This window comes from Hemitrygon akajei, chromosome 18 (genome assembly GCF_048418815.1).
Source record: "Hemitrygon akajei chromosome 18, sHemAka1.3, whole genome shotgun sequence".
NCBI lineage: Eukaryota > Metazoa > Chordata > Chondrichthyes > Myliobatiformes > Dasyatidae > Hemitrygon > Hemitrygon akajei.
The window spans coordinates 57,213,634-57,234,631 of NC_133141.1; the positions used below are offsets into that span (position 1 = coordinate 57,213,634).

Genomic DNA, 20,998 nt, shown 5'->3' on the forward strand with positions numbered 1-20,998 from the left:
ATCCCCAATATTTGGCTTTAGAACTGCTAAGTATCTGGTCTGGTTTAAATTGCAATTCGACAGTGCAATGCAACTTATTTTGTATCTTCTAAAGAAGCACGGTGAAACATTACTCCACCATAACTACAGAGAACCAAGTCACCTCTGCTCATGGCCACTTACAATATAATCAATCTGGTTGGTAGTTTACAGCGAATTCACTTTAACAGAATTGATTTTACCACCTTCAGAAATCAAAGACCATTGTGTGAGTGACATAGGAAAGTCAGTAGACTGAATTACTGGTAATGCTTACGGGGGAAGGCGTGGAGTGCAGTGGGCTCTGGAAAACCATCTGACGGGCGAAGTGGAAATTCCGGACCAAACTTGAATCAACGAGAGATCCTCAGCAGCTGTGCAGGGCTCGAATGCTATCATCTCCTACAAAGATTATTCAAGTAACATGGGAGAGGGCAGGGCTTCGCCGTGAGATGACCTCAATGCCTTCTATGCTCCCTTTGTCTGGCAGAACATGGAGGAACCTTCGTGAACCCCCACATCCCCCCAATGATCTCAGTCTCTGAAGTTGACGTGTGGGCTGCCTTCAGGATGGTGAATCCATGGAAAGCATCTGGACTGTACAGAGTACCTGGCCATATATTAAAGACCAGTGCTGATCAACTGGCTGGTGTTTTCACTGAGATCTTTAACCTCTCGATTCAGTAGTGAGTGGTACCTACCTGCTTCAAGCAGGCTTCAATAATACCGGTGCCCAAGAAGAGCAGGGTGACCTGCTTCAATGACTATCACCCAGTTGCACTTATATCCACAGTGATGAAATGTTTTGAAAGGTTGGTGATGAAATACATCAACTTCTGCCTGAGAAATGACTTGCATCTACTCCAATTTGCCTACTGAGCAACAGGTCCACAGCAGATGCCATCTCATTGGCTCTTCACTCAATCCTGGTACATCTGGACAGCAAAAATACATACATCAGGATACTCTTTATTGACTACAGCCTAGCAATCAATACCATAATCCCCCCAAAAATAATCAATAAACTCCAAGACCTTAGACTCAATACTTCCTTGTGCAATACGATCCTGGATTTCCTCTCTTGCAGACCCCAGTCAATTCGGACTGGCAACGACATCTCTTCTACAATCTCTATCAGGTCTGCCACAAGGCTGTGTGCTTAGCCCCCTGCTCTACTCACTTTACACTTATGACTGTGTGGCCAAGCACAACTCCAATGCCATATTCAAAATTTGCTGATGACACCACTGTTATAGGCCGAATCAAAGGTGGTGATGAATCAGCATATAGGAGGGAGATTGAAAATCTGGCTGAGTGGTGTCATAACAACAACCTCTCAGTCAATGTCATCAAGACCAAGGAATGGATTATAGACTTCAGGAGAAGGAAACCAGAGGTCCATGAGCCAGTCCTCATTAGAGGATCAGAGGTGGAGAAGGTTAGCAACTTTAAGTTCCTGGGTGTTACTGTTTCTTAGGACCTGTCTTAGACCCAGCACAGAAGTGCAATTGCAAAAATAGCACAGCAGTGCCTCTATTTCCTCAGGAATATGCAGCGATTTGGCATGACATCTAAAAATTTGACAGACTTCTATACATGTATAGTGGAGAGTATATTGACTGGGTGCATTACAGCCTGGTATGGAAACACCAATGCCCTTGAACAGAAAATCCTCCAAAAGATAATGGATTCAGCCCAGTACATTACGGGTACACCCTCCCAACCATTGAGCACATCTACATGAAACACTGTCATAGGAAAGCAGCATCCATCATCAGAGATCCCCACCACCCAGGACATGCTCTCCTCTCACTGCTGCCATCATATAGAAGGTACAAGTACCTCAGGACTCACACCACCAGGTTCAAGAGCCTCAGGACTCACACCACCAGGTTCAAGAGCTGTTACTACGCATCAACCATCAGGCTCTTGAATAAAAGGGGATAGCTACACTCACTTGCCTACAACCAATGATCTCACTTTAAGGGCTCTTTATCTCATTATCTCATGTTCTCATTATTTATTGCTATTTATTTATATTAGCATTTGCAAAGTTTGTTGCTTTCTGCATACTGAGTATGCCGACAGGAAAATAAATCTGCAGACATATACGTACGTACTTTGATAATAAAATTTAATTTGAACTTCAAATGTTGAAAAGACAAACCAGTTTTTAACCAATAAAGCACTTCTGAAGTATAGTACTAATATTACATATTAATTTGTGCACATATTTTGTAGTTAATTTGTGCAATTATGTTAAGTTCTGAGACGTTAAACAAGAGGAAGAATAGCTGGAGAAATCCAAAAAATACAAGTCTTAAGCCTTCACCATCAAAGCATTTTGTTAGCCATGTTTCATTTCTGGGGATCATTCCCTTTTCATTTCCATGACAATACAGCATCTGAAATCCATTGAGTTCACCAGCCTTTTACTTTCTGTCATCATTTATTAGTACAATTTTTTAATCTTTTACTACATTCTTATTAAGTTCAATTATCCTCAAATATTTGACTTCAGAGTCAGGAGAATGAGATTTCAGAAATTCTGCTTCAGTCACTTGTGCCCAAAATGTTTTTTGCTGGTGACTGTTGAAGACTGTTTTTGTGTGGAATATACAGTCCATGTAGTCACTACTGTCATTAGAGTTTAGCATGCACAACAGGGGATGAAGTTCTACTCCAGGACCTTCCTCTATGCATAACCAATGGTTTGGGTTTTGTATGGAATCACAGAAGAATGGCAACATGAGAAAGCCATTTAGCTCTTTGAATTTGTTCTGCTATTCAATAAAATCATTCCTAGTCAAATTGTGAATTCCTACCAGCTTTTTAGGCATACAATCCCTTAAAATGCCTGACAAAAATCTCGAAAAGTCAAATTTAACAAAAGTCTGGAAACCTCAGATTTAACTAGCAGCCTGTGGAAGTGCATTCCACATTGCTAACACTCTGTGTGAAACTATGTTTCTTAATTTTTGTCTAATAGTCACACACTCAAAATGCTGGAGGAACTCAGCAAGCCAGGCAGCATCTGTGGAGGGGAATAAACAATCAACATTTCTGCCCAGACCCTTCATCAGGACTCCCAATGAGGTCATCGGAACTTATGCTTCCTGCCCTAAGGTCTCCTACCCGAACTCTCTCAATTTGATTCAAAACTCATCTACAAAAAGAAAGCTCTTAATATTACAGTAAAACTCTAAAAAGCTGCTATCCTTGCTGGGTAATGTTTCCCAAGCTCCCTTTAAACTCACAACTTGTGCACACAACTGCTCCTGTTCCAACGTTCCTTCACAACTCACCAGGATCCTGTTGTCTGCTTATCAATTCACTGGAAAATGTATTTTGTTGTACCGTGAAACATTTTTTAAAAATTAGATTGTATTAGGTATGAATAGGAAAAGCATTCAATAACCTGAAAATTTTGTCTGAAAACTCTGTAGACCGGAGGTCCTAGACATGCCAAATTAATAGAATTTTACTGCATTTTCTTGAAGACCATAGACCATAAGATATAGGAGCAGAATTAGGACATTTGGCCCATTGAGTATGCCCCAACATTTCATCATGGCTGATCCATTTCCCTCTCACCCCCAATCTCCTGACTTCTCCCCGTATCCCTTCATGCCCTGACCAATCAAGAATCTATTAACCTCTGCGTTAAATATACAGAAGACTTGGCCTCCACAGCTGCCTGTGGCAATGAATTCCACAAATTCACGACTCTCTGGCTATGGAGATTCCTTCTCAGCTCCATTCTAAAAAGCTGCCCCTCTATTCTGACTCCAAATATCCTCCCAATCACTGATGGCAGACTAATGGGCCTGTAATTTCCTTTCCTTTGCTTCCCTCTCTTCTTGAAGAGTGGAGTGACATTTGCAATTTTCCAGTGTGCTGGAACTATTCCTGAATCTAGTGATTCTGGAAAGATAATTACTGATGCCTTCACAGTCTCTTCAGCTACCTCTTTCAGAACTCTGGGGTGTACACCATCTGGTCCAGGTGACTTATCTACCTTCAGACCTTTCAATTTCCCATGAACCTTCTCCCTGGTAATCGTAACTTTTCACACTTCATGACCCCTGACATCTGGAACTTCCACCATACTGCTAGTGTCTTCCACAGTGAAGACTGATACAGCACAAAGTACTCTTTAAGTTCATCCGCCATTTCTTTGTCCCCCATTACTACCTCTCCAGCATCATTTTCCAGTGGTCCAATATCCACGCTCGCCTTTCTTTTACTTTTTATATATCTGAAGAATTTTTGGTATCCTCTTTAATATTATTGGCTAGCTTACTTTTGTATTCCATCTTTACCTTCTTAATGACTTTTTAGTTGCCTTCTGATGGTTTTTAAAAGATTCTCAATTCTCTAACTTCAGATGAATTTTTGCTCTATTATGTGCCCTCTCTTTGGCATATATATTTATATTGGCTTTGATTTCTCTTGTTAGCCATGGTTCTGTCATCTTGCCTTTAGAATACTTCTTTCTCTGTGGGATGAATTCTTTGCTTTCTTTGCCTTCGGAATTTCTTCCAGAAATTCCAGCCATTGCTGTTCTGCCGTCATCCCTACCAGTGTCTTTTCCAATCAATTCTGATCAATTCCTCTCTCGTGCCTCTGTAATTCCCTTTACTCCACTGTAATACTGATACACCTGACTTTATTCCTTTAAAGGTCTTATCAAACTCAACAAATCATCAATTAGCATACTCAGGGGACAATAATCCCCTTTGTAACATGGACATTTCCTATTGTCATCACTTCATTTTCCATTCACTATACCATTTTCAACTCTCTAATTTAGAAATAATCTTGCTTGTTTTTCTTCTCTCTAAAGTATTATTAGGATCCTTCTAGAATGCTTGATATCCAAGTGAGTGTCATTTAAGTGTGATCTCATCACTTCCGTAAGTTTTAAGCCATAGATCCTGAAGCTGAATTGCATCAAACTTAAGTTGTAACTTGGAATGCATGGCAAAAGCTACTGACTGTAGTTTCAAAGGAAGTTGGGAGGATCATTGCACACTAGTGAGTCAGGATGTTAACTGAGACAGAAACACTGTTCATCAGTTATGTGGCATGAAGGAGAGTAGAATTTACTGGATTGGATGAATTAATTTCATCATTTAAATTCAGTTAGGTGATCTGAAAGAAACGACTTAAGGCCAGTTTCATGATGATCAGGGCCTCTAACCATTGTAATATATTGGAAATGGAATTGGTTTATTGTTTTCACATGTACCGAGGTACAGTGACAAGCTTGTCTTCCATACTTCTCACACAGGTCACATCAGTGCAGAATGCATTGAGATAGTACAAGGTAAGATGATAATAGAAGAAGAAGAATAGCCCTTAACTCGGCAGTGGAGTTATTGGGGCACCGTCATGACGTAGCAAACTATTCTTGTTTATACAAGGCTGAGTTGCTAGCTCGATGCTCAACCCGACCTGGATTCGAACTCGGGAATCTTTGCTCCAGAGTCCGGTGCCACTAAGTGGGGCAAGGTGATAATAGAATGCAGAATAAAATGTAACAGCTACAGAGAAAGTGCAGTGCAAGTAGAAAATATGGTGCAAGGTCATAACAAGGCAGATTGTGTGGGCAAGAGATCATCTTTAGAACCATTCAATAGCCTTATAACAGCAGGGTAGAAGCTGTCGTTGAGCCTGGTGGTGCGTGCTTTCAGGCTTTTGTACCTTGTGCCTGATGGGAGAGGGATTAAGAGACAACGTGGCCATTGTGACAGTGGGCTGGTGTATGAGCGGGGAGGCTTTGGCTTAAGAGGCTTCGGTGTGAAGAGGTGGAGTAAGTGGCCCAGATGCTGGGAGTGACAGCAGCTCTTTAAAAAGGCTTCAGTGAGAGAACACAGATAAGAACAGTTAAGGTTTTATTTTGTTGTTCATCTTCAGTCCTTGATTCTCTGTAGGCAAAATGGCAGCTAGGGCACCAGCAATATATGGGAAGTCAGGGGACCTCACTGTCTCCCCGACAATGACATCTATGGGAAGTCTAGCCAGGTGCAGTTCCTGACAGACCAGGTCAAGGAACTGGAGCTGGATCTGGAGATACTCACTATCATCCAGAAAGCTGAGGGCTTCATAGATGAGACTTTTATTGAGGTGCAGGTTTCAGATGGATGGTGACCACCAGAAGAATTAAATTGAGCAGGTAGCCAGTGCATGGTTCCCCTGTGGCTATTCCTTTTACTAATTGGAACTGAGCAGCTCTGTTGTTTGGCATCGACCATGGATGTTGCGTTTTAGCTGTCTATGATTGCTGATATATAAGTCTGGGCAGTATGATATGGAGAGCAAGCTGTTGCCCATGTAGCAGGCCCACCTTTCCATGCAGATGATGAATCCAAAGGAATGGCAGAGACTGATTCAGTTTGGCACTAACAGGTTGCAGGAGTTACCACTCAACAGTGAATTCAACATAGGACTGCCTTAAGGATTCCAGCTCCAGAGTTTTCCCTCGGGGCTTACTCCCAAAGCCTTCCCAATGAGTGGGTATAGCCACAGGTAGCAGAGGTTTGAGATCAGAGTTTTCCTTTTCCTAGATGGGTTTCCAACCACAGCTGACGTGCCTCATCTGCCCGAAGCAACTGGTTTTAAGGCACCAGTAATCCACCTTTGCCCCTTCTCCTGTCAGTGGAAACAGTTCCACAGGGCTTAGTACCTAAACCACATGTGAAGCCCAGGAGCTGGACTTGGTTATCAGAGGCTATTTGAGATGCACGCTATTGTGAGCATTTAATATGCAGTGGGAGCTTATCCTGTACACCATCACTGGCTGTAATAACCTTAAGCAATCTCTAACGGGTATATCTTTTGGTATACTGTTGAGGGGATGTTCTTTCAGGGGCTAGCAGCAGTAGTCAAATATCTGGCACTGTGACTGGCTCTGAGGCTTAGATGGAAAGTGTACAGACAAACAGAGTGATAGTAATAGGACACTTGATTATGAGGGGACAGACAAGAGATTCTGTGGCTACAGCAGGGACCAGGATGGTGGGTTGCTTCCTGGGTGCCAGGGTCAAGGATATCTACAAGCAGCTGCAGAAAATCTTCAAAGAGGAGGGCAAACAGCCAGACTTTGTCGTACTCAATGGTACAAATGAGATCGGTAGAGCAAGGGGTAGGGTCTTGCAGGGATTCAGATCCTTGGATCACTGGGATCTCTTCTGGGGCAGCGGCAGCTTGTGCAAGAGAGATGAGTGGCAGCTGAACTGGAGGGGTACCTATACCCTAGTGTGGAAATTTGCTTCTTACCACCAGGAAGGGCTTAACTTAGTTTGCTGTGGGGTGGAACTCAAGACAGCAAAATCAGTGAGAAGATATAGGTACTGCAGCAACTGAAGAGTGTAAGCCTAGCAATCAGGATAGCCATGTTTACAATAAAAAGATAGAACACTGCTTTAGGATGCATCTATTTCAATGTGTGTGGCTGAGAAGGTAGGGTGGAAAAACTAAGGGTGTGGATTGCCTTTAGGGACTGGAATATTGTGGCCATAACAGAAATGTGGTTAAGAGAAGAGCAGGATTGTTCCAGGATACTGATGCTTTGGATGTGTCAGAGGTAAAGGTAAGAGTGAATAGGGTGTTGCCTTTCTGATAAGGGAGGACATAACAACATGCTTAGAGAAGGTATTCTTGCAGAATCATCTATTGAGGCCACGGGTAAAACCCAGAAACAAGATGGGGATTATTACCTTGGTAAAGCTACCAAAGCAAGGGCAGCAATTTCCTTCCCTAAAGAGTATGACTGTATGGGAGTAACACACACACAATGCTGGAAGTTCTCAGCAGGCCAGGCCACATCTATGGAATCTATGATCATCTATGAGTTCCTCCATCAGTGTGTATGTGATACTCTGGATTTCCAACATTTACAGAATCTCTTGTATTTCTGATTGAACTGGACAGGCTTTCACATCCTTTGTAAGTTTCATGGTCACAATTAATTCTACTAACCTTTCATTCCAGATTTATTAATTTAACAGAAATTATATTCCAGAGCAACTGCAATAAAAACATAAAATTCTTAAACCATTCAGCAGCTCAGGAAATACCTGTGGAAAGAGATGAAGAATGGCGTTACGGGATGCTGGAATCCGCAGGGCAAAAGCAGACTACTGGAGGAACTCAGTAGGTCAGTAGAGAAAATTGAACAGTCAGTATTTCAGGTCGAGATAATTTGTCTGCACTGAAAGATAGAGGGGAGGTAGCCAGTACAAAGGGGTGAGGGGAAGGGGTGGAACAAGAACTGGCAGGTGATAGGTAGATTCAGTTGAGGAAGGGTGATAGGCAGATAGAGGAGGGAAGAGTAGAAATAGTGACAAGCTGAGAGGTAATAGGTGGAGGTAAAATAGGGCTGCAGGTGATGAAAAGCAGTGCCTGAGCTACCAAGTTTAATAGATCAGTACGTAACTGTATCCATTATATGTGAATCTTTGAACACTGCAATGCAGTCTCTGAAGTGGTGACTAGCTGGTTCTGGCAACTGAGTAAATAGCTGCTATATTCTAATAAATGTTATGGATATCAATGCCAAACTAAACTATTCCTTAACAATTTTGATATATGTCTGCTGGTGTTGATTAAGCAGGCATTAGATTCCTTGAATTGTTTGTAGATTTACAACCATTCACAAGGTAAACACCTTCCGGTGTTAACAGCTGCCTTGTCTTCTTTAACACACAAACCAGCTGCTTCTGAAGAACTATGTGGTCTGCCTTTAATAATTGCCATCTGGCCTCGTATTCAGACCAACTCAAATACCTTGGGGTTACAGCAGCCAATCAGCAAACACTGGAATCAGAAATAACCAGATGTCACCCAACAATTAAATGAAAACAGCTGATGTGTTAGAATCTGTGGGTCTGTGCAAATTGGTGATGCTATAAAGTGCAGTCTAGTTTCATGGGTTCTGTAACAAGGCTCAGCTCTTTGGAAGTAAAGTCACAAGGGGTCATGTAGGATTTCAAATCATAGGTCTGCAGAACAGCTCTTTAAATTCAGTTGTTTTACTCCCCATCTTTCTTTTCAGTGGGTTTAGATGCTTTGACAATTACCAGACTTTTTTTTCTTTTTTAAATTTTCCCCTTCCCTCCTGATCAACAATTCCTAGACTTCCGTGTAATGTGTACTTTCATCTGATCGTCTCAGGCACAATTCGTCAATCTATTTAACATTGCTAAGGATAAAGGGGAAAAATTCGCAGAAATTCTGCATTCCAAAAGCTTATTACATTGTATCTTTTCAAACATTCTTCCACAGAATCTCAAATCTGAGAAACATCTTTTCTTCCTAACTTCCATTCCCCTTCTGTTTTATCACATCAGCACCTCACTCCTCACCAATTGATCTGTCTCATTCATTGTTCATCCATTCTAGGGTTCTTTATTCTAGCTGCCACATTTCAAAAGCTTATTGAAATTGTGGGCAAATAGCATTTCTCCATCAAGTCACTTGTGAATTATTCAATTAGCCCAACTATCCCATTTTAAGACCGCATGGAATAAATAAATACTGAAGGCATTTTCCAAGGCTTTAAAAAATGAGTTTTGAAAGCTAAATAACCAAATAGAAGGGAAACAGAAGGGAGCAATTATGAGATAAGTTCTTGATATGAAATGCTAATTCTCTTAACTTAAGTGCCCTGTTAATAATCAAGTGATAATTCTCACTATGTAATATATAAGAGCTACATTGGTAGTACAAGGAAGGCTCTTGATTTACCTACTCTTCAAAATTAATATGTGTTATTAACAAGCAACTGTTGCTACCGGAAAATATCATGACTACAAAGAAAGCAAGAACTTTGTTGTTAAGAGGTTATTTCTCATAGATGGAAACTCTAAACCAATGGATTTTTGCTTCAAGTAAAGGTGCAAATCATTTCAGACTAAGATAGAAGTTTCTACAGTGAAACAGACTGTGATTCCTTGAAACTCTCTGCCCTGTGGATTCTTAGTTGGGGAGCATTTGAGACAAAGATTTATAGATGTTTGGACAGAAAGAAAATCAAGGGATATAGGGATTGAACAGTAAATGCATTTGAGGTTGAGGATTAGCTCTACTACTGAATAGTAGATAAGACCTTATGGCCCACACTTGTTCCTATTTCTATTTACATGTTCCTTTATCTTACTGTCACTTTAAAGCATATTTGTAGGTTATTTGCTTCAATGAAATGAAAGTGATTATTTAATGGTTTTATTCAAACTTTGTTCCTCCTAATCTGGCCAGCTATTTACAATCTACTAAAATAATAATAAATTTTTGGATGGATTGTGTACATGAGTATTCAGCCATCTGTAGTATTGAATGATTCATGTCTGGACTGTTCCAGGTTGGATCACTAATCTGAGCTGATTTGTTGGGAGCAACAATTTGTGCATCCCAAACAGCAGGGGTTAAAAATGGCACCTGTGTCTAATTCTGATCAATGCTTCATTTCATGTACAAACCTTGGAATCAGATTCTGTTAAAATAGTCTCCTTAGTTAAACTGCTGAAGTTTAGACCTAAACAGTTCAGAAGGAAGGTTCAATCCCAGCTTCCATCAGCACTTTTGATATATGGTCAATGAGCTGAAAGCACTCAAGACAGATTACAGAGGGAATCCCACATGCGAGTTTTTTTCTGCAGTAACACCTGTAATAATGTACTAAGCTCCAGTGTCATCAATGAATCTCATTTCCAGCCCAATATCATCCATTTCCATACATTTCTCTCTCATAATCCATGATGTAAAGTGGGTGTGAGTGTGCACATATGTGTGTGTACACACGTGCACTCACGTGTCTGAGTGTGGGTGAGTTTGTATCTAAGTGTGAGTGTGTACAAGAGAGACAGCCAGAAATAGAGTCCTGAGCACAGCTGTATGTGTTTCTCCATATGCACATTTGTATGTGAGAGAGTACATCTTTCTGATGTGTGTGTTGTGTGAAGAGAATTAATCCGGTTGCTTTGCAAAGCATTGTTGGATTATTCAGGATCTTACAAGAAGAATGGTCCATCGATGTACTAATGGAATGCAGATGCACATGAAGCTATGTCATAGGAGAAAAAAGGTTCTTATCAAGACGTTATGTGATTTGATGTTCCAGTGAGCTATTAATCACTTTTTCATAGGTTAACATCTTACACCTCACAAAGATTTGATCTAGACCAAGTGACCAGCAGTTCAAATCACCTTGATTTGAAGTCACAGCAATATAGTACTGGGCAGAGCAGTACAGCAACAGGAATGAGTCATTTTTTTTCTGCTGGCTGGTCACAGATGGCTAGAAGTAGACTGGACTTGAAGGAACAGCATTTAGTGGCAGGGGAACAGCAAATTATTAAAAGTGAATGGATGCAAATAAAATGTAAAAATAACTTTAAAAAGCTGTGCTTATCCAGTCTTGTTGGCACCTACTGAGGGCTGGAATCCTAATGAGTTGTACGCTTAAACAGTATTTTCAAAGATGTGGCTGGCATACTCACGTGTCAGGCAGTTCTGGCATTCAAGCTTGGAGACATCTGGTTACAAACTGAGTCCGATGTGATGCGGTTGCTTCTTGCTTTCTAGGAGATTTCACTCCCTGAACTCATAGAGGTTTAATTCCCCAGTGTGAAATCTAATGCATTTTAAGCTTCCATTCAAGCATTGCTGCTATCCTGACAATTGTGCGATTGAAAAGATAAATGTCCCTGAGAGTGCGCCTTTATCTGTTAGTTTAATGAACAGACGAGGCTGCTTTTGGTGGGATCCGCCACTGCAGAGAGTCAGTCAGTCTCTCTCTCTCTCCCTCTCTCTCCCTCTCTGTCTCTGTCTCTCCCAATGAGAATTGATGCAGCTCTTTACTTATTCTTATCATAAATTGTATGAATTCCTACTAAATTCCTTCCAAATAATTTTTCAGAAATTGACCATGATTTCCATTATCATTTGGAATACTCGATGTAACTCTAACAATGTTAGAAAGGAGATGGAGAATTTGCAGGTCATTAACCACCCAACCCGTGTGAACTGACTCTCCGCGATGAAGCCTAGCCTCATTTGTCAAGTGCACGTTCATTCTCAAATCTCACCTGATATTTGTTTCTGTGATAAATCATTTAGAAACAGCTTTCTCCACACCATCACACTCACACACTCGAACAATACACTAATCCATGGGAAAGCACATACAGAAAAATGCAATGCAGCTCTTACATACAAATAGATACATAGAATGATTCAAATATAGAATTACAGGTACGAAAGCATTTATGAGTACACTTAGGAGCATTGAATGAAAACCATATATAGTTCACTTAAGAGATAATTCAGGTATAGGACTATTTGGTCTGTAAGAGCCAGATATTGAACACAATTATAAATGGACACCAATATTGAGCTACCTTTTGAAAAAAAAGTGCAAAGTATTTTTGCAGCCATTGTTTTATTCAGTTCAGTGTGCAATACATTATATTGACATACAAATATGTTGATCAAACACCTCAAGCTAAATGTGTTGTCTTCTACTCTACAGAATCAACTTCTTCATACTAATAGATGACTAATGGATGCATTTGAGGGTTGGAACCACAAAATAAGGGACAATATACTTGAAGGCAGTGTTATGTTTTTTTAAATAACTACACCATTTCTGTGTTAGTGTTAACTTTAATCTGAGACCAGGTCATCTGGATACAACTCAAGCAAATATATTTCCCTCATACAACTCAGTAGAGCTGTGGGAAAATCCACAATGTCATTCCATTACAGAATTATTAATATATGAATTATTATTGACTAATGATTAGCACACTTCATCAAATGTATTAATTAACAGTAATCCCAGTTATCACAGCACTGTGAGTGTACATGTATATTTTAATGTTATTTCCAAGGCAAATAAAAATAATATGACAAATAAAATAGTCAGAATATTAACTTTCTCTTCCAATGTATCTTATCCTAATTTAAGAATTCCATATTATACATATTCTATGAAATCTGCAGCATTCCTTTAAAAGAGTGCCACACTTATTCACTTTGTGAAAGACATTTTTCCCACACAACTCACGTAAATAAACAGCACCCGTTTATTCACCTGAATATTATTATTATCCACTCCAGTTCTACTGCTATTGACCATGCTGGATTCTGCTATTCTTAGTCGGGAGAGGCTCTCTGTTACTGTTGGGCAGCTCCACCTAATGGCCTGTTTAAATATTGAGCATTCTTGTTCAAGATATGTTTAACAGATTGATTACTAAGCATATCTAGGCCCCTGAGTTTCCAAAAGAATCGTCCCTGGTAAGGAAAATTAGTACTCTAGCAAATGGCTGGAAGAAAATCATTGCAGTACCTGATGTGACATGATACTAATCTCATCTTCATCTCCACTGTTCCCTCTAAGCTGCACAGGTGCACGACCACGCAGTAACTGAAGTGCTCCCGCACACATAGCCTTTGTTGCCACATGGCTGGTATTTTCTTTTATATAATGTTAGCATAATTGTGAATTTATGCTAATATAATTTTGAAATCCATGTTAATATAACTGTGAAATATCTTGTAATTAATAATATGTTAATGAATATTATCTATAAATGTTCTAAATAATAAATGTGCCACAAGCTTTACTTTGAAACATTTTAGAGATTCAATATATTTATATTGTCAGTATTTCAAGTTACAACATTGTTACAAACTGTAACAATAAACACAGAATGGAAGTCAGTAGCTCATCGATAATAAACCACCGGATGAAAGACAATGCAACCAATTTTGAATATGTTGTACGTCTGACAAAAAAACTACAAACTATAACAAAAGTGTTGCCTCAAAACTATTGTAGCAATATTGTGATTTCAAATTTGTCATTTCTCAGAAAGTTAAGACTGGCTCAATTAAAACATTCACTGATATGTTGAACTATATGCTTTGGAATGAAGAATTTGAAGAACTGTCAATTCTTGTTGACATTGTTGGAATATTTCAAGCTTCTCATGCTGATTGTCAACGTGGATTCAGTCTTATGAATTCAATCAAATGTAAATCCAGAAACAGACGAGAAGTGGAACATTTGAATGATCGAGTAAGGATTAATGAGGATTTCTTTCATCTGGATGCAAAGTTAATCTGGACAATGTTTATAGACAATGGATTTGTAATAAAGGCAGATGAGAAAAGGTTTATGAAACATGAAAGATTTTCTTTGTTGTACTGATTTCATTATACCTTTCAATTAATATATAAAATCAAAAGTATGTGATTTTTCAATTTTCATTCTAAATATTCATAGTATGCATATTATATAAAAATATTTAAAGTGCCACGCTATTTTCAGGCCATGTAAAAATGTCCTGCTCAGAGCAATGGTTGGAAAAAAAAATCAGAGGGAATGTTGTTCATCTTTGATATTGTCTCCTTTGTCTCCTGATGGCTCGTTGGAGCCCAGGCTTGGAAAAGCCTGCCCACATCCTCCTCTGTTGGCAAATTATTTTTCTTCATATTCAAATAAGGGACATGGGCATTACTGGCAAGTTAAGTCCAGCATTTATGGTCCATCGAAGGACAATGTATAAAATAGTTTAAAGAGGGTAATAACAATCTATACAAAAACCAGGTAGATGAGAGAAGAGATTGTTTCATGATAATTTTTTGTTAACTTGCAAAATAATGAATGGAGTTCAAAATATTGTTAGATTGTACATTACCATTTTTTCATCTCTGATGTTGATTATTTACAGTTTTCATGCACAACTGCAGGACTGACCAGCTAGAGGTTTATACATTTAGCTGTGATTTCTCAGTTTCTCCACAGAGCACTGAACTCATGGAGTCCAACTCCAATTCTAGAGTTTCATGTGCTCAAGGTCCATGCCAGGAACTCAGGTTCATTCCAGGGTGAAAAGCCCTGCTGAACTAATATCCTCAAGATTTAAATCCCCATGTTGTCATAAAAGTCTGCCCAAATCAATCTGAAATCACAACTATTGGTATAGTGGCAAGCTACAGTGTGTAGCAGTTAGCACAATCACTTTACAGTGCCACCAATCACCAATTCTCACCACTGTTTGTAAGGAGTTTGTATGCTCTCCCCATGATTGTGTGGGTTTCCTCTGGGTGCTCTGGTTTCCTCCCACATTCCAAAGACATATAGGTTAGGGTTAGTAAGTTGTGGGCATAGTATTTTAATGCTGGAAGCATGCTACACTTTGCGGGTTGATCTAGCACAATCCTTGGACTGTGTAGGTCATTGATGAAAAACAATGCTTTCACTGTATACTTCGATGTTTTAATGTACCTGTGTCAAATAAAGCTAATCTTTCTTTCTTCCCTTTCTTTCTTTCTTTCTTCCTTTCTTTTGTTCAGAGTTGTTGCCTCACAGTTCTAGAAACGCAGATTCATTCTTGACTTCTGGTGTTGTGATTTCTCTGGGTGCTCTGGTTTCCTCCCATATACCAAAGACATGCAGGTTGATAGGTTATTTGGGAGTATCGGTGAGTGTTAGAATTTGGTGGGGGAGTGAAGGGGATTAGTTTACTGTAAAAGGGTGCTTGAAGGTCATCTGTGGGCTCTGTGAAAATGGAGAGAGATTAGATTGCTTGGAATGTAAGTAACTTGTTTCATGAAAGCCATGAAATAAACTACAGGTACAGCATAGATTAGGGAAGGCCAAGGGAATATAGGCCTTAATTTGCAAGAAAGTTGGAGTGCAAGAGTAAATAAGTCTTGGTAGAGCTACAAATCATAAACAAAAAAGATTCTGCAGATGCTGGAAATTGTGTGTGTTGCTTGCTAGAATTGCAATAGGCTTTGGCAAAACCTCATCCGGAATATTTCTAGGTGTAGAGAGAGTTAAATTCACATGCATGCCATTGTTATATGAAAATCATTTTTAAAATGCATAACACATACTGTCACATCCTGAATCATACTTAAAACCAAATTTTCTTGTTTCATTGTTTCAAAAATATCCGCGCTTTATGCAGAGAAGTTGAACTTACCACTTTAAATCCACACAGATGGTACTTTTCTTTCTATCTTTTCAATTGCCATTACATCGTTAAGATGTTAGACATTTGCTCAAACTCTGCTGTCTTGATCAATCCTGTGAGTGACTTAGTGCCCATACCGCCTAACATCCAACTATGAAATAGGATAATCCAAGATATAATCATTGTATTTCTTTGCAATACAAACCATTAATCTGTCTTTATTTCACAGCAAGGGGATATATGGAACATGTCAGTTATGATTAGTCTCATCTAATTCAAACTGTACAGCTTGCCTTTATATAGTAGTACAAATAATACATTTATAATTCTTTGTACATGAAAGGGTCATCATACCCAGAATAACCAACAGCTGTCCTACAACCTAGAGGCTATAACAACCGAACTCACTTGAAAGACTGCTGAACCATGTATATTAGTTTTCTGCAGTCATGTCTTGAAAGGACTTCAGAATATCTTAATCCAGATGTAGTGGGAGATACTTACTGTAATGGATGTCTTATTATTTGCAGATAATTGGGAATATCAAACTCTGATTAATTATCAAATCTCAATTAGTAAGTATCATTGGCCAAAAAAAAATACAGGTTGAAACAAAATGGGGAAAATACATTTGAAAAATCCAATGATCTTTTTCCTGTAAAGAACAACTTCTGTGGAAAAGTGTCAAAAAATCTTGGACTATAAAACTATCTTAAAATTATACATACGTTTGACAGAAATGAATTTTAAATAGATACACCTTTATTTGTTTTTTTGTGTGTGGTGGCTTTATTTATTTTGTTTAGCCAATCAAGTTTCTCTTTTGATTGAGATTCTGCATAGAACACATATATCCAATGCAATAATGCAAGGGAAGCAGTAAAATTATTAAAACTATCTACAGTAATTAATACAAATGGGGATAAGATCACAGAATCGCAATAACTCCAAATTTGTGTTTTGACATCAACTTTATGTAAAACAGATTATTTAAACATTTCAGCTTTTACTCACCTAAAACTGATTCCACTAAATGTTCAAATGCACTTCCAAAGAATTTTTGATATAAACCCAGATGTATTTTTTTCACAAAGAAAAGCTCCAGCCATCAAGCCTTGCCAATAACAGAAAAAGCCCAGAAAGTATATTCATATTTACAGAGAAATGAAGACATTAAACCAAGATTCTATTTTCAAAAGGCCAGCTAAACACACAAAGGCTGGGGGAAATTAAAATAATCATTTATATTTTAACAGTTCATAGAATTATGAACTAAAACCACATTTGAAATAAAAGTGGCATCTAGGTTATAGTTCTGATTGATATTTGTTTCAGAAATATACAGTATAAATTCAGTTGAGTGAAATGTTCTGAATTATGCATTTTTAGTAAGCATTCTTTGGCTTCCCCAGTTACCTGCAACAATGACAAGCAATGGAAAGATCCATATTGGTTAACTAATCTTAGCTGTAGAGCTGGCTACAGCAGAATGGCAGGAACTTGTCAAAAAACTTGGATATACTGCAATTTCTTCCCAGAGTGGTAAATTCGCTCAGGTTGCTTTGTGGCATTCAATTGTGAGACATTCTAATGGTAGATCATTTCAAACATTGCCCACTTGTTTATAATGTTTATCAATGAATATAAAAGTCATCCTTGTGACTGCTTCCTACTGTTATTTTAAGGAAGTAGAATATGCTGCACAATGTAGTCATGAGTTTCAAAAGTATTAATTCCTACAGAGGTGTTGGTTCTCCTGAGCTAGATTGGCAAACCCCACAAAGACAGCATTACAATTCAGGTTGAAGACTGTAACTGTGAGGTAGTTACTCTATTAGCCACAAGACTGTGTCACTTTAGAAATAGATAAAGATTTCCCTGTCACTCCAAAAAGAATTGGAACAGAATAAATAAAGGGGACATGAAGCAAAATAGTTTGAACAATATGCAATACAATTCACCTTCAAGGGACTAAATGGCCCACTGCTGTTCCAATGTTCTTTTCTGAATTGAACTGCCTAAATAACCCTTTAATAATGCTGATCCATTCATAGGCTTATTTCATAAAACTAATGATCTATTTTACCTTGCATTGTAACAGCTTTTGGCTTCATATACAATTGAGAATTTCACACCAATCAGACTTCATTGTCAATGTGACTAAACCTTAAGAAAGTCAGTGAAACTCTTTTCTATGTAAAGCATCAAATAAAGAAAATAGCTGTGTAAATATAATGCAACAATTTAATCTTCAGATTTGGATAAGGTTAATCCAGCTCAGAATTCACTGTTACGGTTTATGTTAATTGAACCCCTGATTGAAATACTGCCAAATAATTCATTTGCAGAGATCCATCATCACTGAGGTGGCTGATGGAAACACATTTGTCATCAGCAAGGTATAAAGGGGACTACATCATTCAAAGATTTAAATGTCACTTGACTTGTGTGGCATTCAGAACTGACACTTGGAAATGATTTTGCTCATTACCATTTCAGTTGGCAAATACAAAATGGTTTGGGAATTCCAGGTGCATAGATAACCTCCCATTGCCAGTCAAAATGGACAGGAAGATTTAATCTGAAAAGGCAATCAAATTGTTCTATATGGATGAAGATATTCAACCTATTTTTATTGTCATTTCTGGTGATTCACTGTCCAAATAATGTGTGCTAATAATAATATGATGGTAAATGATTGGAAGAAAAGACTGAAACTGACAGTATGCTGAAACTATATTATGATACATACTTACAGAAAGTATGAATATACACCAAGAGTCTCATAATGTGTATATACCACCACTTTATCACCATAGTAAAGCAAAAGAATTGTGGCCCAGTATCATCATCAGTAGGATGATATTATGAGGTTCGCCAAAACCAAGAAAATTAAGGAATCATTGGGGGAATTCCCTTGATCTGGTTTGAAATTGTAGACAGTACAATGTAACTACAACCTCAATATCTCAACTCAGACACTTAATCCGATTATGTCACAAATGCTGTTTAAAAAACAACCAGTCCTGAATTATGATAGAATTAAGTAGGTTAAAATTAATCCCGAATTATTTATAGTGCTTATTAAAGCAATAATAGGCGCTGGAATTAAATAGCTCGTGCTTTTCCTCTTATTGGCCTATATTTTACGATGTAAGGACACTCTTTATATCACTCACATTCAGCCAGTCTATAAACGGCACCCTAGGAATTCTCAGTCGTAACCCAAATCCTATCTGAAATGTCAAGACGTGCGGTGACGCTACAAACATCTTTCACCTCAGGATGGACCTCCCTACGTGAAGGATCGGCAACTGATGATCGGCCAATGAGTTTGCCCCAAGGAACCCATTCTTTTCGGTGGGGGTAGTGTAATGTGGTGCGGAGGTACAGAGGGGAAAGGCTTGTGAAAACACTACACCGTCTACTCGCTCTGTCCATGTTCCTTGTCCACGGCCAACTCCGAAACCTGAAGACTTAACCCTTCAGAGTTTTTACTATGCTGCTCCTTCCGATAGACAACCGAGCGGTCAAACAATTAGGGAGCACAACGGGGCACAGGTTGATAGACAAAGAGGTGAACTTTCACCCACGGAGGTCCAAACTGAAGGAGAACATTAGTACAGACTGAAGTTGGTGATTCCAGTGATGCCAGGTTAAATAGGACAAATGAGACATCCGTTCCCTTTCGAAGGATCGGACCCCATCACCCGAGACCACAAGTGAGTCTCGTCGGGTCATCAATAAAGCGCACCGGCTTAGTATATCGGAGGAGGGGGTGAGCGTGGAACGGTCTACAGGATGCACCACGGCTTCCCGTAGCCAGAGCCACCTGTCGTGCTTAAGCCCCATCCCCCTCCTAATGCATGGCTACAAACATCGCTGTCTCGGCAATGGGCGCATGTCTAGTACAGCAGCCCGGAACTGCGATCCGAATTTCAATACAGAAACTCCGAAATGAAACTTTAACTCTCAAAACCCAGAAACACTGCAAGTGACTACACACTGCAGGGGTTTCAACGACCAGGAGGGTTCACACCTCTGCCTGGATCCCTCTCAACCCGCTCCCTCACGACAGATCGAAACGAATCGACTTCGTCAGTGCTGTGGAAAGTCAGAGTAATCCCGACTCCAGGCACGATCTACTCGAGTTTGATTCTAAGAATTCAGTCATTTCAACCCACTCAAAGCTATTTGTTTTAAACTTTTTTGTCTAGTGTGTGTGGAAATAGCAGACAAGATCTGGTTCAGTTGCAAATAGGTGGGTCGAACAAACCGCGGCGCCGTTGCACTGATACCGTCCACAGAAGTTGGCGGCTTGCCGCCGGTGATCAGATGGAACGGATGGCGTTTTCACCACCTACCGGTAACCCCGGGCTCTCTTACCAGGTGCAGGCTGCGATGAAGGAGCAGAACAACGCACCAGTGCTGGGCTCGCATCTTCATTCCAACTCGCTGCCTCTTCCGCTGTGGCTTCTTTCACAGGTGGCACCTGGTATCCAGATTGCACTCAAACGACAAGGTGGGCGCAAGCGGACGGGGAATTATCCATTCCATCATCACGCAGCTTCATGAACACACAGGCAGAGCATTTGACCCTTTAAAGTAGGTGGGTCTGAGGCAGAATTTATTCCCCTCTAGTAATTTCTCCGAACCTTGCCTACGATGCGAAGATGTACAGAGTCAATTGCGAGTCAGTACTCCAACCTTTAACATTCAGCCCAAGTCCCATACAGCCAAACTCATACACAGCGTGCTGGATCATCACTGGATCCCCGAGGTGTCTCGCTCAATGATCTCAGCACCTGATTGGCGCTTTAACCGGCAGCTGGGGACCTGCGAAACCAATAGTTTTACTCTTGTTTTTACTTCTCAACACTCTGGAGCAAGACCTGGAGGAGGCGATTCCACTCAAAGTTCTTCTGTAATTACAAGACGTTGCCAAATTTATATACGTTCCACGTGATCACATAATGGTGTCAAGACAA

General features: G+C 39.5%; 1 protein-coding gene across 1 annotated transcript in view; it reads right to left on the minus strand.

Moving 5' to 3' along the window:
• LOC140741608 (neurexophilin-1) overlaps nucleotides 1-20,774 on the minus strand; it is a 76,217-nt gene extending 55,443 nt beyond the window's left edge. Inside the window, exon 1 of the mRNA XM_073071906.1 lies at nucleotides 20,397-20,774. Coding sequence (XP_072928007.1) covers nucleotides 20,397-20,456 — 60 coding nt within the window. The 5' untranslated portion in view covers nucleotides 20,457-20,774. The remainder of the gene's footprint in view (nucleotides 1-20,396) is intronic.
• Between the last annotated feature and the right edge of the window lie 224 nt (nucleotides 20,775-20,998).